Source organism: Dipodomys ordii, unplaced genomic scaffold (genome assembly GCF_000151885.1).
Source record: "Dipodomys ordii isolate 6190 unplaced genomic scaffold, Dord_2.0 Scaffold181, whole genome shotgun sequence".
Classification (NCBI taxonomy): domain Eukaryota; kingdom Metazoa; phylum Chordata; class Mammalia; order Rodentia; family Heteromyidae; genus Dipodomys; species Dipodomys ordii.
The window spans coordinates 541,771-559,305 of record NW_012267397.1 but is presented as its reverse complement, the minus strand read 5'-3'; the positions used below and the strand labels follow the sequence as shown (position 1 = coordinate 559,305).

The 17,535-nt window shown below is 52.0% G+C and overlaps 2 protein-coding genes across 8 annotated transcripts in view; both read right to left on the bottom strand.

Moving 5' to 3' along the window:
* The window catches only part of Tfap2e (transcription factor AP-2 epsilon (activating enhancer binding protein 2 epsilon)), a 19,585-nt gene extending 19,160 nt beyond the window's left edge, over positions 1-425 (bottom strand). The window contains exons 1-2 of the mRNA XM_013034051.1: positions 399-425; positions 4-83 (exon numbers count right to left, since the gene is read on the bottom strand). Coding sequence (XP_012889505.1) covers positions 4-83; positions 399-425 — 107 coding nt within the window. The remainder of the gene's footprint in view (positions 1-3; positions 84-398) is intronic.
* A 7,268-nt stretch (positions 426-7,693) lies between these two features.
* On the bottom strand, positions 7,694-17,535 carry Ncdn (neurochondrin). 7 transcript variants are annotated; one of them, XM_013034089.1, is made up of 9 exons: positions 17,426-17,535; positions 17,080-17,147; positions 16,359-16,501; positions 16,078-16,218; positions 14,034-15,002; positions 12,551-12,792; positions 11,452-11,676; positions 10,395-10,537; positions 7,694-9,209 (listed from the first exon to the last, which is right to left on the bottom strand). In XM_013034089.1, exons 3-9 carry the CDS (start codon positions 16,461-16,463, stop codon positions 8,773-8,775), a joined length of 2,262 nt encoding a protein of 753 aa, XP_012889543.1. In that variant the 5' UTR covers positions 16,464-16,501; positions 17,080-17,147; positions 17,426-17,535; the 3' UTR covers positions 7,694-8,772. The 7 variants fall into 7 exon arrangements, with proteins under 7 accessions (XP_012889543.1, XP_012889539.1, XP_012889540.1 ...); XM_013034085.1 differs by having other exon boundaries at positions 16,631-17,535; XM_013034086.1 differs by having other exon boundaries at positions 16,820-17,535.

Here is a 17,535-nt window from a genome sequence, read left to right as displayed (position 1 = left end):
GGCGGCGCCGGCCCGTAGGCCGCCTGGGGCAGAGACGACAAGCGGGCCCCGCCGGCCGCTGCGCCCAGCCCGTCGGGGCGCTCCTGGAGGAAGGAGAAGGCGGCGCGTTAGACGAAACACCCTCGGCCCACAGCACCCCAGCCCCCAAAGGATCCGCCTGAACTCGCGAGGGTCCAGCTGCCGTCTATCAATCTCGCTTTGGGGGACCCCACACTGACTGTTACTGAATGACCGGCGGCGGGCGCGGGAGCCACGGGCTGGGGCTCGGCGGGCAGGACCCCCGTTCCCCCCGCGACGCCCATCCTCCGTCGGACGAGATCTCGTTGGCACCCGATCTGCTCCCCAACCCCATCCCCGCCAAGGGCGTCCCGGGAGCCGCGGGATCGGAGACCACTCACCATGGCAGAGTAAGTGTGCACCAGCATGGGGCCGGCAGTGCGGGGCGCGAGGCGCGGCGGCGGGGAGCCCTCGCTCGACGGCGAGCGCTGCGCGGGGTGGGGGGAGGCGGGAAGGACGCGGGAAACCCGCACAGCTCACGGGTTACCGCAGATGGACGTATCCCAGCCCGGATCCCCCGTAGACGTGAGGGTCTCAGCGACGGGCGCCCCGGGGCTGGTCCATGGAAGCGGAACGGACGGGCGCGGATGGGCACTTGGAAAAGTCGGCCAACGGGTGCCCAGCGCCCGCCCTCCTGGCTGTGAGCGCAGCCCGCTCCATGCACTCCAGTTATAGTGGCGAGGGCGCGCCGGGCCTCGGGGGCGCGCATTAAAGAGACAAGCTGTGGCCTTTCTCTGGCTTTCCCCCAGAGGGCCGCCCAAAGGGAGGCGTGGCTCTGATAGGGCCGGGTGGGATGAGTAGAGGGGCGTGAATTCGACCCTGGCTGATCTGAGCCAGACTGGTGGGCTGAAAGCCTGCTGCAGCTGTGAAACCAGAGAAGGTAGGGCTCAGGGCCGGAGAAGGGAGCTCCTTGTTTGCTGGACTCTGTCCTGTCCTTGCCTTGGAACAAAGTACTTCTTCTTTGAAATCAGCTTCTTCCTCTGCAAAATGGGATACACCAGCCCTTTCTCTAACCACCTCCCCGGGCTCGGATGAGATGGGCAATCATGAAATGTGGAAGACTTCTTCTGTGAGCTGCAAATTCAAAGCCATCATCAGTTCGTGAGCATACTTGTGTTAGTGTGCATTTACAATCTCCTAAATGGTTTTTGGATTAAAAAAAGAAAGAAAGAAAAATTATCTGATAATGGTAGTTCAGAGTCACCCGGGGCAAGAAAGTCTGTGAGACTCTTACTTCCCAATTAACCACCAATGAGCCTGAAAGAGAGCTGTGGATCAAGTGGTAGAGTGCTAAGCTTGAGTGAAAAAGCTAAGGACAATGTGTAGGCCCTGAGTTCAAGCCTCAGTACTGGAACAACAACAACAACAACAAAAAAAAAAACAAAACAAAAAAAGCCCTCTGAAGGATCCTACTTCACAATGATTTCCCAGATTGCTAACTCCCTATGTCAAAGCTAAGGTCTGAGGAAGTTGGTGACATATATTGCCTGGGCTGGGGTTTGGCATAGTGGTCTCCATCCAGGAAAGGGACAAGATATTTCTGAAGCCACAGGGACCTGGACTGATTTGAGTATGTGCGTGTGACCCTTAGAAGTTATTGGATGAATCTGTGTGTAAGTGACTCACGTGGATGGGGTGTGATTGTTACACTCACAATGCACGTGTTGTGTGTTTCTGTGTTATCATAGCAAGCACTGGCTCTCTGTCAAACTGTCTCAATCTCTACAATGAACCCTTCTTTTCTTCCCAAACTCACCCCTCCTCTCCTGAGAAACAGGTAGGGATTAAAGAAAGACAAATAAGAGGAATGCTAAGGAGAACGGGAATTAAGAAAGCAGGAGATGGGTACCTGTGGCTGGCTGCTGGTAGTCTGTAATCTTGCTACTCAGAAGGCTGAGATCTGAGGATCACAATCTACAATCCAAAGCCAGCTCAGGCAGAAAGGTCCATGAGTCTCTGAGTGAAAAGCTAAAGGACAGAACCCTGGGTTCATACCCCAGTACCAGCACACGCACACAAGCACACAAGCACACACACACACACACACACACACACACACACACAAGCAGAAGGAAGATATTTGAAAAAGAAAAAAAAAGACAACAGGGCTTAAACACAGGAAGCATTTATTACAGAATGTTAGCCTCTGTGCTATGAATATTGAGTTATCTGACCTTTGAGGTAGGTACCCATTATTTTTTTATCTTTTCTTGTTAGTGCTGGGGCTTGAACTCAGGGCTTGGCTCTGTCCCTGATCCTTTTCACTTAAGGCTAGCATTCTACCACTTTGAGTCACAGCTCCAGTTCCAGTTTTCTGGTACTTAATTGGAGATAAGAATCTCATGAACTGGGGCTGGGAAGGTGGCTTAGTGGTAGAGAGCTTGCCTTGCATGCATGAGGCCCTGGGTTTGATTCCTCAGCACCACATAAGAAGAAAAAAGCTGGAAGTGGTGCTGTGGCTCAAGTGGTAGAGTACTAGCCTTGAGCTGAAGAGCTGAGGAACAGCGCCCAGGCCCAGAGTTCAAGCCCCACGACCAGCCAAAAAAAAAAAAAGAATCTCATGAACTTTCCTGCCTGGGCTGGCTTTGAACCATGATCCTCAGATCTCAGTCTCCTGAATGGCTAGGATTACAGGCGTGAACCAATGATGCCCAACTAGATACCCATGTTCAAGTAAGAAACCAGGCACAGAGCTGAAATGATCTGCCTAAGGTCAAGCGTCTGGGTTAGTCTGTGTCCAGTCCCAATCTCTTCTGAGGATATTATACTGTTATGCCTTGGATTCAGGACTACAATTTAATCCTGTCTCTACAAGATGACATGACCCTGAGTGAGACCCTTTTCCTCTCTGATCTTGGTTTCTGCAACTTTCGAAACAAAGGAGAGTGTGGGGGTAGCCTACTTGTTTTCTTATATTTTATCTTAGGGATGTAGTAAATGAGGAGATAATGGTAACAATTTTGAAGTCGACTAGAAGAACAGAGGATATGACGGTGACACACTTACCCATGGAATATATGGTTCAGGTGAATATTCCAGATGTAGAGCTGAGGCCTGGTGGGAGACATGAGGGAAAGAAGAAGGCTAGTAGCCTGTGGTTCATTACTAGAACTTTCTAAGGCTGGTGGATAAAGCAGAATCAGATACCTCTGTATCTTTTCTACTCAGGACAGATTTGTGGTCTGGAATGGGTTTGTCTGTGTGTGTGTGTGTGTGTGCTCATACAGATGGGTGTGTGAATCTGTGGCAACAGACCACATCCTTTTACCCTCAACTTGAGCCACAGGATACCAGAAATCAAGCTCCCAATGGAGTGTGGTTGCCTCACATCTATAATCCTAGTTTAGAATTACATTAGGAGGCTTAGATTTGAGGATTGAGGTAGGAAGCCAGCCTTGACAGACAAATCTGAGAGATTCTTATCTCCAATAAAACAGCAAAAGGGCAGAACTGGAGATATGGTTTAAATGGTAGAGGGCAACCCCGAGCAGAAAGCTGAGTGAGAGCGTGAGACCCTGAGTTTAAGTTCCAGTATTGGTGTGTACATGTGCGTGCGCGTGCGCGCACACGCGCGCGCACACACAAATACACACACACACACAGAAAATAAATCAAACTCTCGGATAGATGGTAGTGCGTGGCATGCAAGTTACTGGGCCCTTTTGAGAGAAGTCCAGGAATAGTGAGAGTCCAGTTCTGGGAATCTCTCTACTAGCTTGGGTTTTTGTTTTTTTTTTTGGTCGGTCGTGGGGCTTGAACTCTGGGCCTGGGTGCTGTCCCTCAGCTCTTCAGCTCAAGGCAAGCGCTCTACCACTTGAGCTACAGCACCACTTCCGGTTTTCTGGTGGTTTATTGGAGATAAGAGTCTCACGGACTTTCCTGCCTGGGCTGGCTTTGAACCGCGATCCTCAGATCTCAGCCTCCTGAGTAGCTAGGATTACAGGCATGAGCCACCAGCGTTTGGCTTAGCTTGGGTTTCTTTACTCTGCTTCTCTGCAGTTTCAGATCCCCACTCTGTCTTATTCTCCACCTACACTCTTCCTTCCTTTCTTCCTTCCTTCCTTCCTTCCTTCCTCTCTCTTTCTCTCTGTCTCCTTTCTTTTCATTTCCATCCTAATGCAAGTTATTCCTTCTCAGAGGAGCAGCTTCCTTCTTCTTGTTAAAGTCAAACTGTATTATCTCCAGTCTGTAAATCTTCCTAGAGACCCTGTCATCTGGATGTTTCCTTGTAGCCATTTGAGTTTCCAAGTCAAAACTGGACTCAATGTCTCTTCCACCCTCATCCTCTTCTTTTGGTTCTATACTCCCATAAATGACACAATTATCCTTAATAGTTTGAAATTTGGGGCTGGGAATGTGGCTTAGTGGTAGAGTGCATGAAGCCCTGGGTTCAATTCCTTAGAACCATATAAATAGAAAAAGACAGAAGTGGCGCTATGGCTCAAATGGTAGAGTGCTAGCCTTGAGCCAAAGAAGTTTCAAGGACAGTACCCAGGCCCTGAGTTCAACCCCTAGGACTCCCCCCCCCAAAAAAAAAAAAAAGTTTGAAATTTGCAAACCTTTCTTCCCCACCCTTCCAGGCTTTGAACTCAGGGCAAGGCCTTGTACTTGTTTGGCTGGTACTCTACAATTTTAGCCATACCTTCAGCTAGCTATTTTGCTGATTTGCTTGGTAATGGAGTCTTGAAACTTCCCCAGCTGGCTTTGAATCACAATCTCATGGCCCCCCTGTGTGGCTAGAATTCCTCTCTGAGGGAAGGGATGGTATGGGGAAACAACGGAGGAGGCAACAGTGCTTGATAAGAAATGTACTCACTATCTTGCTCATGTAATTGTAACCCCTCTGTATGGTATTTTCACAATAATAAAAAAATAAAAAAAAAAAGAATTCCTCTCTGACTTCATAAATCACGAAGGATTCCTGAAGAAAAGAGAAACAGAAAAATGTATTTAGCAACACACTTGGTACATGGCATGTGGTCAGTGAATGACTACTAAATAAATGATAAGTGAGTGAATGGATAACTTCATGATTTCCTTATCCTATTAAGGGATTCTTGAGGAAGGCTGTTTGTGGTTATGACCCTGAGTAAGCTAGACATTGCTCCCAGGCATTATCTGAGATCATCTGACTTTGCTCATGTCTGTTGGGGACAGCACTCCCCATGGTTTGATGTTGCTTTGGGGCTCTCCCACATTGTCTCAAGTTTCAGACGTTGGGGTCTTTTTGTTCCAGGGACAAGGGATTCCTCACTCTCTGAGGCATGTGTGGAGACTTAGGATATTACAGGGATACTCACAGCGACACCTCTAGGAAATGAGGAGACATGACATGCAGAGGACATTATGTTCCGAGACACATGTGCTCATGGAAACACATTGGTGTGCATGCTCAAACATACATGGTCTCCTCCACGTGGCATACTTGGCACATTGCTCTTTTCCTAGGCTCATCTTTTTCCTCTCTCCTTCCAAAATTGGAGCTTGCATTCCTGCTTTAAGAAAAATTCAGACCTGTTTCCATCACGGACTAGGCTTGTCTGGAAATCTAGCACTAGGAGAGATGCTGAGGCTCCACCCTGTGGTTATAGCTCGCAATCACATCTCAGAGCTTCCTCCTTTCTCTCCTGGAGGAATCACTACAAGCAAGTGGAGCCCAGAGGCCTCTCCCCAGAGACCTCCCCACTCCGCAACCCAGAACTCTTTGACCATACTTCATGAAAGCACAGAACTCAGTCAGGATTGAGCTATCATTTCCCCCCCTCTTTGGCCTCTCTTACTGCATGCAGGAAAGCATCTTCAAAGCAGGGATGATGAGGCGTCTCTTGCTTCGGAGCCTTCCCTTCTTTCTATTTCTTGACATGATCTCTGTCATTCTTGTGGCTCTAAGGAACCTCTATCCTGGCAGCTCCCAAGTCTGTCACCCACTCAGACTTCTTTTGAAATTCCAGACTATAGAAATCAACTATCCCCTTTGGATGTTTCACAAAGGCACAAATTTACTGTTTGCCAAACTCAGCTCATACCTCTTAGAAACTGTTTCTCTCCCACTGTTCTCTAGGACAGTGAATTGCTCCATTTTCCACTCAGCGGCACTGAACATGAGTTTGGAGTCCTCCTTGGCTTTCCCTTCCCTCTTTCTTCTGTTTCTATCTCCCTGGCTATCTCTCCTTTTCTTCTTTTCTTGAATAGATTTTCAATTTTGAGAGCCCAAGATGGTCCCAAACTTGCCATCCACCTGCCTTCAACCTTCTAAGGGCTGTGATTACAAGGTATGTTTCACCTTGCCTGGCTACAGTTCTCCCTCTTGAAGTAATTAACTTTCTAAAATTTGATTTAACTGCTCAGAAATCTGCATTCTTGGTCCTCAGCATGATTTCTTAATGCTTCTGAGCACTGTACACTCAGACTGGTACAATCTGGTGCTACCTCATCTCCCACCACCTCAATGTGGCAACAATAAACTGTTCATGCCTTTACATCTACCAGTCCTCTAATTGTCTGCCTGGCAAGCCTCTCTCAATCCTTATCTCAGAGCAAATACTTACCTTGAGGTTTCCTAGACTTGTTTAGTGAGGCTAAGGAGTTTTGTGCTCCATTTGTTCAGACACCCATAGAAGGCACTATTTACACCTTCACTTGCTTTATCTGTCTCCCTCTAGATTTTAAGCTGCTTGGGTGAAGGATGTATCTTTTCATGTTTGCCAGAGAACCTATGCCCAAGTGACTTTTCCATTGATGCAGTCAACTAAGTGAACGTTCTTGCTATGCATAGCTAACCACAGGTAGGCAACAGAATATGCTCAGAAAATGCTGGTTTGAAGGTTTAAGTCAGAGTCTGAAGATGGTGTGGGCCTGGTGCTGGTCTGACTCCAACCTTGTGAGGAAGTGCTTGGCTTGTTTCCTGTTGAACACAGGTTAACAGCTGGGAGCATGAAAACCACATTTGGTCTGCATATTGTTACACTAGTCGTATTTAGACTGAAAAAGCAAAGTTATCCATATTCAAATATTGGACTTCACATAAAGATTAGGATTTATTTTTGGTGTCAGTACTTGGGCTTGAACTCAAGGCCTGGGCATTGTCCCTTAGACTTTTTTTTAATTCAAGGCTGGCACTCTACCACTTGAGCCATCAAGTCTTTGGTGGTTAATTGGAGATGAGTCCCTGAACTATTTGCTTTAGCTGGCTTCAAACTGCAATCTTCAGATCTCAGCCTTCTGAATAGCTAGGGTTACAGAGTGACCCACTGGTGCCCAGCAAGGATTTCTTTCTTTTCTAAAAATCGGAGGTTCTCTTGGCAACGAGGAGGGAGGGGACAGTGCTTCATTTGTCCAAGAGCCTCCAACAAGCCTAGCCATATAATCTGGGTTTGTGAACCTGCTGTGACAGGTTAGGGGCTTGAGGGCCTGTGTAAATGAATGCCTGGCCCTGGCTTGAGTAGTGAACAAATCAGTTATCAGTGCCTAAGAGCCACTATCAGTAACAATGAGATCATGGTCTCTTCTTTCTGGGACTCTTGGGAAGGGCCAAATGAGGTACCACTTGGGAAATGGTTAGCAGAACACATTCAGCAACCAGTTGTGAACTGAGTCTGACGGAGGGAGAACAGGCAACCGAAGGACCACGTAGGAAGGCTCTTGTCATCCATGAACATTTATTGAGTGTTCACATGTGCACAGCTTTGAACTTGGTGATCACAGAACGCACCGGCGGGGGTGGTCGGGTGGGGAAAAGTAAAGGATCAGGTATGGGGGGGGACATCCCCCACCCCGGGTTCATAATAAAGACATTCCCTGCTGGAGCCGCCAGTCGCGTCTCTGCAGAGAGGAGTCATAGGAGGGGTGGGAGCTGAAGCCAGGCACCACGTTGGCAATAGGGTGCAATCACTGGGGAAACATGCAGACTCTGGGGAGATGTCCCTCCTGTTCCTGGCTCCAGCCAGACCAAATGGCACCAGGGGGGACAGGGATCAGATGCTCAGGAATCCAAGCAGGGGATAAGGACAAGCAAAATAAATAACCCCCAACCCCCATCGTCGCTCTGCTGCAACATGACACAAAAGCTTGAGACCCGGGCCCAAGGACTCTTGGATCCCTTCAAGGAAGCTCAGGTAGAAGGAGGTTACCCACCCCCCCACTGGCCTGTCTGCCCCAGGTTGCCCTGGAAGGCAGGTCAGACCCTGCGTCACTGAAGTTGGAAGGAAGAAACTGCTATGTATGGCCTGAGCCTGCTCTCTGCCCAAAGGCAAGAGACAAATGGCCAATTTAAAGGGCGTGGACCTGGGGAGCCAGAAGGGGCACCGCAGCTTAGGGGAGGCCACGCCCTGGCCGGCAGGGCACTTGGGCTAAGCCAGTCAGCTCCTGCCAGCCCTGGCCTACCCTGGGACCTCCCTCCTGTGAGAAGCCAGACATTGAGCACAATGATACCTAGTGCCCCCTCCCTGGGGGCTGCTCCAACCTTCCCCGGCCTGGCGGGGACAACCTCATCGTTTCCAAGCCGATTCCTGCCCCCATGGGGGCCCAGGGGGCGGGACGCAGCTCCTTACACCTGAGGGGTGGGCACCATGCCCTTTGCCCTCCGAAAAGCCAGAAAGCTGGGGTGTTTGGGGGGGAAAGTCTGGGGAGGGGGGTCCAGTTGGGGGCTTCAGGGAAGATGCCTCCTCCCTCCTTCCCTCGCTACCCGCCCCCGGGTCTGTCCCCAGTCGATGCCCCTCAGGGCTCTGACAGACACTGCTCCAAGGCAGCCATGCGGTAGTGGCTGGCTGTCTCCTCGCCTGCCTGCAGCCTCATGGCTTCCCGGCACAGCCGGTTGGCCCGTGCCAACTCCACTAGGACGCCCTGATAAGCGGCCACCATCTCAGGCTTGACAGAGTTGGGGCTGACACTGCCTAGCAGCTGGAGCAGCTCCTGTGGCCAGCGGGAACGCAGAGCAGCAGGGGCCAGCCAGGGCAGCAGGGGCACGCAGCCTGTGAAGGCTTGCATGCCAAGGAACCAGAGCTCCTGCAGGTCAGCCCAGATGCCCTCATAGTCAGGGGACAGGGCCAACACAGCCTGGTCTGAGCCAGGTGTGGCCCGAGCCACATGGGACTGGGACAGGAAGAGGATGGCAGCTGCAAAAAAACCTCGGGATGCTGGGGTTCCTTGAAGAGCTGGAAGGCAAGAAAAGAGTGCATGAGACGGACGGATCAGTGCTGCGCCCGCCCCTCACCATCCATCCTATGGACACTGTAGGAGTGGAGGCAAGGGCCTAGAATCAAGACTGCTGGGGTCAAACTCTACCTCTGACACTTAAAACTAGATGGTTTGGGGCAGCTAATTTTTCTGGGGCTGTTAGCACAGATATCAGTCTTCGAATTTTGTCCTGAGCATGAAATGTGATCTTAGCAAAACTCCATCACCAAGACTTCCATAGGCACAGGAGGTGGAGATAAGACTCCAAACCTCCCTCAGATTCTCTATTTGACTCCTATGCCAGAAGGGGGCGCCAGAGGTCAGGGTGGGGGGCGGAGGGGGAGGAGGTAAGCAGCGACCAGCTTTTGGGTGCCTTCTTTTAAAAGGGGCTCAAGATCCCTCCCCACCCCTTGCAGGTGTCCCCTAGGAGGCTGCTCACCTAGTGTGGTGACATTTGTGGGTCAGCCAATGTGGGGGTCAGGACAGATTGGTTCTGTGTGGGGGCAGGCTGAGCACAGGGGGCTCTGGATCCACAAAGACATGCTCCCCTTCCCACTGCTGGGTACCCTGCTGGGATCCCCCACTCAAAGCACAGAGGCAGCTGAGGGTATGGGCACATTACACCCTGTTCCTGGGCATCTGCTCAGCTCCTCCAACCTGACAGATGGGGCACAGGGAACAGGCGGGGACAGAGGGACCCAAGCAGACACCCACGGCCAAAGTGGGAGACACTGAGGGCTGCCAGGGCCTGGAGGGGATGCCCTTCCCCCTGCACACAGTGGGCAGTGCTGACGCTTTTACTGAGGCGGGTGAGGTGCTGAGCAGTGGAAAACCTCAATGGAGGGAAGTTAGGTTTCTGACTCAAGGCCCAGGTGGGGGCGGCTCTACCTTAAAAACACTGGATTCAGAGTCCCTTGGCTGCTGGGCCTCCAGGTGCCTGTGCCTCTGAGCAGGCCTGTACCTCACACCCACCCGACCTTGCCTTAAAAGTCTTCAGAAGGAAGAGAACGTTACCACTGGGAAGCAGGATGGGGGTGGCAAGTGGAGTTCATACTGTAGTGATTTCTCTTCTATGGGAAAATTTTGCAAAAAAAAAATTACCGCCCCCCCCCTCCGAAAATGGAGACAATTCTTTGGATACAGCAGATCTACCCAGGTCTTACCTGGAGAAGTGCTAAGGAGCCGGGCCATGAGGAGGCCCAGGGTGGCCACGTTGGCAGCCAGCAGCAGCCGCCCTTGTTGCTGCACTAGTGCAGGCAGCGACGTCATTAGGGTGTTCATGAGAGATGTGAAGCAGGCATCACGTCTGGGGAAAGAGGCAGGGGGGAAAGGGGCAGGCAGGGGGTTAGTAAGCCACATGGAGCCCTTTGGAAAACCTGAGATCTAGGGCTTCTGGGTTCACCAGCTCAGGGTCGGGCAGTAAATTAGGCAGCAGGGTGAAGAGTTAACTGTAAGCTTCAACCATGGTAGATGGCTTGGACTAGATGCCATCTAGCAGAGGCTGGGTTATATATAGCTCGAACAGAATCATGTGCCCTGGGTCAACCCTGAGGGTCTAGATATGCCAAATCCTTAGGTAGGACTGTTATTCCTTTTTTGTTTTTCTTCTCTCAGTGTTAAGGATTGATCCCAGGGTCTTGTGCATGCTAGGCAAGCACTCTACCACTTAAGCCTCAACCTCAGTCCCCTCCCAATTTTTTTTGTTTGTCATGGGGCTTGAACTCTATGCATGGGCGCTGTCCTTCAGCTCTTCAGCTCAAGGTGAATGCTCTAACACTTGAGCCACAGCACCACTTCTAGTTTTCTGAGTGGTTTATTGGAGATAAGAGTCTCATGGACTTTCCTGCCAGGGCTGGCTTTGAACCAAAATCCTCAGATCTCAGCCTCCTGAATAGCTAGGATTACAGGTGTGAGCCACTGGTGCCTAGCCAACCATAGCCCTTTGGTGTGTGGCTTTTGGAATTTTTTTTTCCCCTCTAACTTTGTCAGAACTGGCCTTGAACTTGTGATCCTCCTTGCCTCTGCCTCCCAAGTGGCTAGAACTATGGACACGCACCACTATGCCCAGCTTTGTCTTTGTCTATTCTGAGTCCTTTTCATTCTAATACTAAAAGAAATCTACAGACACAGTGAAGCAAAGTAGGAGGTTGAGATGGGAGGTGGATGGGCAGCCCCCTTTGCTTCCTTAGATCTCCTCCCAGTGTCTCCCAAGGCCCTCACTTGATCAGCCCTGGTGCAGTGACCACGAGGTTGAGAAAGATGTGGCAGCAGGTTTGCAGACCAATCTCCACACTGTCAGGCAGAACTGAGGTGTCATGGCCGGGGGATGTGAGCTCCCACTGTTGCAGGAAGTATTTGCACAGAAGGGAGGGGGCCCCTTCCTTGATCAGGATCTCTCGGGGCCCATCTTCGACTGTCAGGTGGCACCAGCCAGGCAGAAGGAGCCTAGAAGTGTGGAAAAGACAGACATGTGTGGGGTTAAGAGACAGAGGTACAAAGATGTTATTTCTTTCACAGCACCCTTCCTAAGAAAAGCAGGAGTAGGAGAGAAGAAGGATGCTTCACAGGCGTCAGAATCACACAGGCCCAGGAACCAACTGGGGTTCTGCCAGGACAAGTATTCTAACCTCTGTGAGCTTCATTTCCTCACCTTTAAGATATCGATGAGACTTTTTTTTTGTCAGTCGTGGGGCTTGAACTCTAGGCTTGGGCGCTGTCCTTGTGCTCTTCAGCTCAAGGCGAGCGCTCTACCGCTTGAGCCACAGCACCACTTCCTGGATGAGACTTTTGTTGTGTAGAATAAATGAAATTTTTATGGTGAAGGGTATACCTGCTGTATAACAGATGCTTAGTAAACACAGCTACCTTTTTTTATTGGGAAATCTGATGACAAGTGACATATGCCAGCTCAGGAGTCCTGTGGGAACAAGCACCTGAAATACGTAGAAATGATCCCAAGGGAGGAGCTCTTATAATGGCCTCATTAAGAACAGCCCAGTTTGGGAGAGATAGGGTATGCCTCTATGGTTCTTTTCTTTTTTGGTCACTCATGGGGCTTGAACTCTGGGCCTGGGCACTGTCCCTGAGCTCTTCAGCTCAAGGCAAGTGCTCTACCACTTCAGCCACAGCGATACTTCCAGTTTTCTGGTGGTTAATTGAAGGTAAGAGTCTCACAGACTTTCCTGCCCGGGCTAGCTTTGAACTGTGATCCTTAGATCTCAGCAACTAAGTAGCGTGGATTACAGACATGAGCCACTAGTGCCTGGTTCTGTTCTTTTCTTTAGAAGACTCTGGCTGGATAGATTGTAACTAAACTCACCGGAGAGCATCCCCTGGCCAGGTGGGCCCTGGGGTGGTGGGGGAGATGGCCAAGTTGGCCACCTGCTGCGAAAGGTCATTGGCTTCCTCGGCTTCCTCGTAGAGGGTCTTGGCATAGCGGACAAGGAAGGGCAGAAGCTGGCACACCTCCTTACGCAGGGACGAGGTCTCCTCCGCCAGCCAGGCACCCAGGATCCGCACCGAGGCAAACACAAAGGGCTCCTTCTGCTTCTCCGGCCCCACCTGTTGCCACAGGACCCCACTGAGATGGAGCAGTATGAGATACCCTCTTAAGTCTCCCCAGCTTAATGCCAATCTAGGAATAACATTCCTAGAAGGGAATTTTGGCCTGTGAGTTCTTTTTTTTTTTTTTTGGGTCCGGTCGTGGGGCCTGAACTCTGGGTGGGCCTGGGCGCTGTCCCTCAGCTCTTCAGCTCAAGGCTAGTGCTCTACCACTTGAGCCACAGCGCCACTTCCGGCTTTTTTCTTTTTGCTTATGTGGTGCTGAGGAATTGAACCCAGGGCCTCAGGCATGCAAGGCAAGCGCTCTACCACTGAGCCAACTTCCCAGCCCGGCCTGTGAGTTCTTTAGAAGTGGATACCAAGACTTCTAGCACGTACGAGGGACACACTCCACAAGAGCCAGGCACTGCACAGACCCTCATGGTAAGTCTACTGGATCTCAGCTATCACGACCCACACTCACTGAGACTTAAGTTATATGATCCCACTTTCCACCTCTAAGAGAGCTGAAACATACAGATCTACAGCTAAGCAGCACTCTATAGAGGCTGTGATCTGGGATAGGAAGACACATCCTGCCATGTAAATGCCCCTCAGCAGTGGGAAGCGGAATGCCTTCTTTGGGGCTGTACAGAAAATGAGACCAGAGTTTTAACATGGATGGTCATACTCATTCAGGGGCTAGAGCGGGGCCATTAAAGAGACCAGAATCATGCATGAATCCCGGTGGGACAAGAGAGTGAGCCTCTCAGAGAAGGAAGAGGAGACTGGAGGAGTGGGAAGGGGGAGGGAAGGAGGGATGAGACGAATAAGAGTTATGTAAAACACTACAGAAACTAGGAACCCGGAGGTCCTGCTTTTTCCTGAGCTCTTCAAGTCTGTATGTGTGTCTGTGTCAAACACGAGTATGGAGTGAGCAGAACAGGCTACTTTGGTTTTGTGTGGTGTGTTGTGTAGTATGTGTACTGGAGAGTGTTTTATGAGTGGGAGAATACTGTGTTGTGTGTGTGTGTGTGCTGTGATGGGCGTGCACATATGGTGTGTGGTATGGTGCCTGTGTGGAGGCCCACGAGAAGGAGAGGGAGGGAGACTCGGCCACACACTACTCCCAGAGTGCTTGACTGCATGTTCACGCAGCTCTGCCGCCTCCCCATCCCACCCCTTCCCTTGCCTTCTGGCTCCAGCACTGTCTCCCCACCCCCACTGGACTCCCTTCGTGGGTTAACGTATTGTATCCTTACCTGCAGCAGGTAGTGTATGACAGCTCCAATAGCCTCCTTCATGATGCTCACGAGCTGCACCTTCTGTGGCTCCTTAAGCAGGGACTGCTCACAGCGCGTGCATTCCTGGATTCCCAACTCCATGAGGGCATAGCAGGCTGTCACCACATCCTCTTTCACCTCTGTGCCTGTCTCCTCCAGAGCCAGCCGGACCTCTACGCATGCCAGATTCACCAGTAGAGCAAGAAACTTGCTCCCAGAGCTGCCCACTGGGATCCAGTCGGAGCCGCAGGCGTGCGCCAGGCGGGCTGCCAGCTTCAGTGCAGGGTTGCGCTGCCAGGAGCTCAGCTTGCTTCCCAGGATGCGTGCCAGCCCGGCCTGCAGATCCCGGAGGCATTCGGAGGGCACGGTTGTTGGGGGCAGAAAAAGGGGCAGCAGCTGGCAGAGCTCGAACTTGCTGGCATCCTCGGCTTTCTGGAAATCCTCACTGAGGCCCCGCAATACTGCCAGCAAGTCAGGCTCCGCCTCCTTCCAGCACTGTGTCTCAGCAGCAGCCAGGAGCCCCACGAGGAGTGCCAGGGCCTGGTCAAAGCCATAGCCATGCCCCAGGTATGCCTGACACAGGGCAGACACTGTGCCACCGGCAATGAGGTGCCGGGGCCCTCGAGGCGTGCCTGCTACAGCTGTTAGGCACTGGTAGGTATCATCGATCATGGAGCGGCGGGCAGCGTCATCGGGGTCTCCCCGGGCTGTGAGGAAGGTGCTAAGGATAGGGATCTTGTTCAGGACCTGGGGATGGGTGGCTAGTTCAGGGTCACTGCAGAAACAAGCCAGCAGGGCCACGCCCAGGGCCCGGAGAACGTGGTCGGGGCACCCATCCGGTGCCTCCTTGCTGGTCAGGAGACGGTTGGGGAAGGTGAAGCCAACGGCATCAAAGATCCGCCGCCGAGTTTTGGCATCAATGTCACCTGCTTTGACTGCCTTGGTCACCTGTAGGGGGTATGTGCCATCAGCAGGATGAAAGGAAGAGGCGGCAAGGACTATCCCTTTCCTTGTACCCTAGGCATTAAGCACCAGCAGGAATGGGTTATGCAACAGGACTCACTCTGGGGTCATTTCAGCCAGCTTTTTCTTTCTCCTTAGACAAAGACAGGTGTGATCTCTGGGGTCCTTCTCATCTAGGATAATCCCATGGAAGGGGCATCCAGGCCTATGCAACCTCTCATTTGGGCTGCAACCTGGCCATTTTGAGAAATTCTTCCTGATGTCTAATCTAGATGCCTACCACCTGGGTTAGAAGGGGCTTGGAACTCAGTGTTTAAAATCTCTCAAGGATTTAGGGTCCTTTCCTAAATGCTTGTCTCCATAGAAGACTCTGATCCATTTCCGCCACCTTCTCAGGGGAAATGGCTCCTATGTCTTGCCACTTTGCGTGTCAAAACATTTCCCCTTACATTTCACCTAAACACCTCCTCTGCTGCAGTGTGAGCCCTTGACTCCAGAGCCTTCTCCCTGTTGCCATGGCAAACAAGCGGCGGCTGTACTCCCTCCTCCCTTCACCCCCCACACACAACACCCCCCCCCCTTCCTAGCACTGCAGTTCCTGCTCTTCTGTCCCCAGCCAGGGTTCCTTTAACAAAGCTAAGACCTGAACCAGCTCCCTTACCTTCAATCTACCTACTGCCACCCTGGCCATCCTCTATGACCCCCTCCCCAGTCACTTCTAATGCTGCTACTCTCTTGGGTCCCAGAAAAACCATCCCCAGCCCTTAAGTACTCTGCACTAGTTACTACCTGCTGCTGTTATCCTATGAGTCAGCTCCCATCTGCTCTGGGACGCCCCAGAAAGCAAACCCTGGCAACCTCCTCCAAGGCCTCAGTGCCATGGCCTTAAGCACCCCTTTGCCTCTGTTCTTGGGGAGCAATAAGAGAGTATAAAGGCCTTCTATGGTGCCTCTAGGGTTTCCAGCACTACCTACATATCTTTGGGGAGTTGCTGACCCCATTTCTTAGGTGAGTGACCACCAAAGCCCTCCCACCTCCCAAGCATCGGCAAGTTCCTTACTAGCAGCAGGGCTGCAAACTGCTCGCTGTCATTCTTGGCCTCACGGAGGGCTCCCAGGTAGCGCTCCAGGGTGGGGTTTCGGCTCTCTGCCTGGTTCAGAGCTGGCTCGCAATCCGAGGCCATGATGCCCGCCTTGCCCAACTGTGAACACAAGAGGGACTGAGCATCCCTCTGCAGAGGAGGGGCGGGGGCGAGGGCGGGGGTGGAAGTGGAGGATGGAGGGAGGGATTAGCACAGAGGGAGGAGGGAACATTTGGAAGGGTGTCTTCCTCAGGACTGACCTCCCTTGGGGGAGCCCCTTTAAAAGGCTGGACCTGTGAATCCTTTGGGATGAAGAAGGGACCCTGCTCCAAGGTCACCTCCAGAAAGTGGGAAGGGAGGACCATGCATCCTGATGCTCAGCTGGACAGCTCTCACCAATCTCCTGGGGGAGGGAGGGGGTTATCTCCACTGCTCAGCAGCCCGTGGCACCAGAAACCAGTTTTTCTCTCTCCAGGAGGCACACAGGGAATGAATGAGTAGTAAGGACAGACAGAGAGGAATGGAGACATACATGGGTGAAGTTCGATTATCCGGACTCAGGTTGACAAGGAAGAAAAAGGGCATCATTTCAGCTTCCTTTCACCCCTCTTCTTCAGAGGAGGCAGGAGATAAGCTTGACCAGAAGTGAATATAATCTCACAAGGGAAGGCTTGCAGACTTCTATGGGGACCCCACCCCTCCAGCCAGGGCTCTCAGTTACCCCCACCAGCTCCTAGCTTTCTCTCCTTTCCTTCTCTTGGGCAAGGGCTGCAGGAGGACCAGCATCTGGAGCAGCAGCAGAATTAACCCCTTGTGCTCCCTCCCGGTCTTCGCCCACCGCGTCCCGCTACAGGCTGGGGCTGGAGAAGCAAGAGGGGTCAGAGAGTCACGGGACAACAGGGAATCCAAAAGCCGGATAATCGAAGTAGGGCTGCTGAGATGGGGAGATGAGAAAGGGAAGAGGGTCCCGGCGGTCACCACCTGTCCCGCCGCAGCCAGGTCACAACACGACATTGATGAAGTCACGACAGGGCAGCGATGAGATCACACTTCACGATGGCGCGGTGATGTCACGGAGAGATCACAGCGAAATCACGACATGAAGAGGAACAGCCCCCAAAGATGACAGGGCAAATTAAAAAAAAATAAAGATATATATTGAAAAGGGGTTGTAACAAAATGGAGTCTCGACAGGGCACGGTGATGTCGCGATATGGCTCGATGGAGTCGCGATAGGGTCCCCCGGGAAAGTCGGCACCGATCAGCGGCGGCTCCAAGAGGCCCGGGCTGGGATGCAGGGGAGGACCTGTAGGGGGGCTGAGCTCACCAGGCTGCGGCCCCGAGCGGCGAAGTCTTCTCCGGGCGCGATGCTGTGGGAGCCTGGGGCCGCTGCTCACGCCGCGTTGCCCACTCCGGGCTCCGGGCTAGTGCAGCTCC

What these genes read in the sequence shown, in the direction of transcription:
- Ncdn (XM_013034085.1), bottom strand. Translation starts at nt 16,463, where the DNA reads ATGGTCCTCCCTTCCCACTTTCTGGAGGTGACCTTGGAGCAGGGTCCC. An exon ending in AGTTTGCAGCCCTGCTGCTA is followed by an intron (nt 15,003 to 16,077) that starts GTAAGGAACTTG and finishes TACCCCCTACAG; the next exon opens with GTGACCAAGGCAGTCAAAGC. An exon ending in GCTCCTTAGCACTTCTCCAG is followed by an intron (nt 9,210 to 10,394) that starts GTAAGACCTGGG and finishes CTTGCCTTCCAG; the next exon opens with CTCTTCAAGGAACCCCAGCA.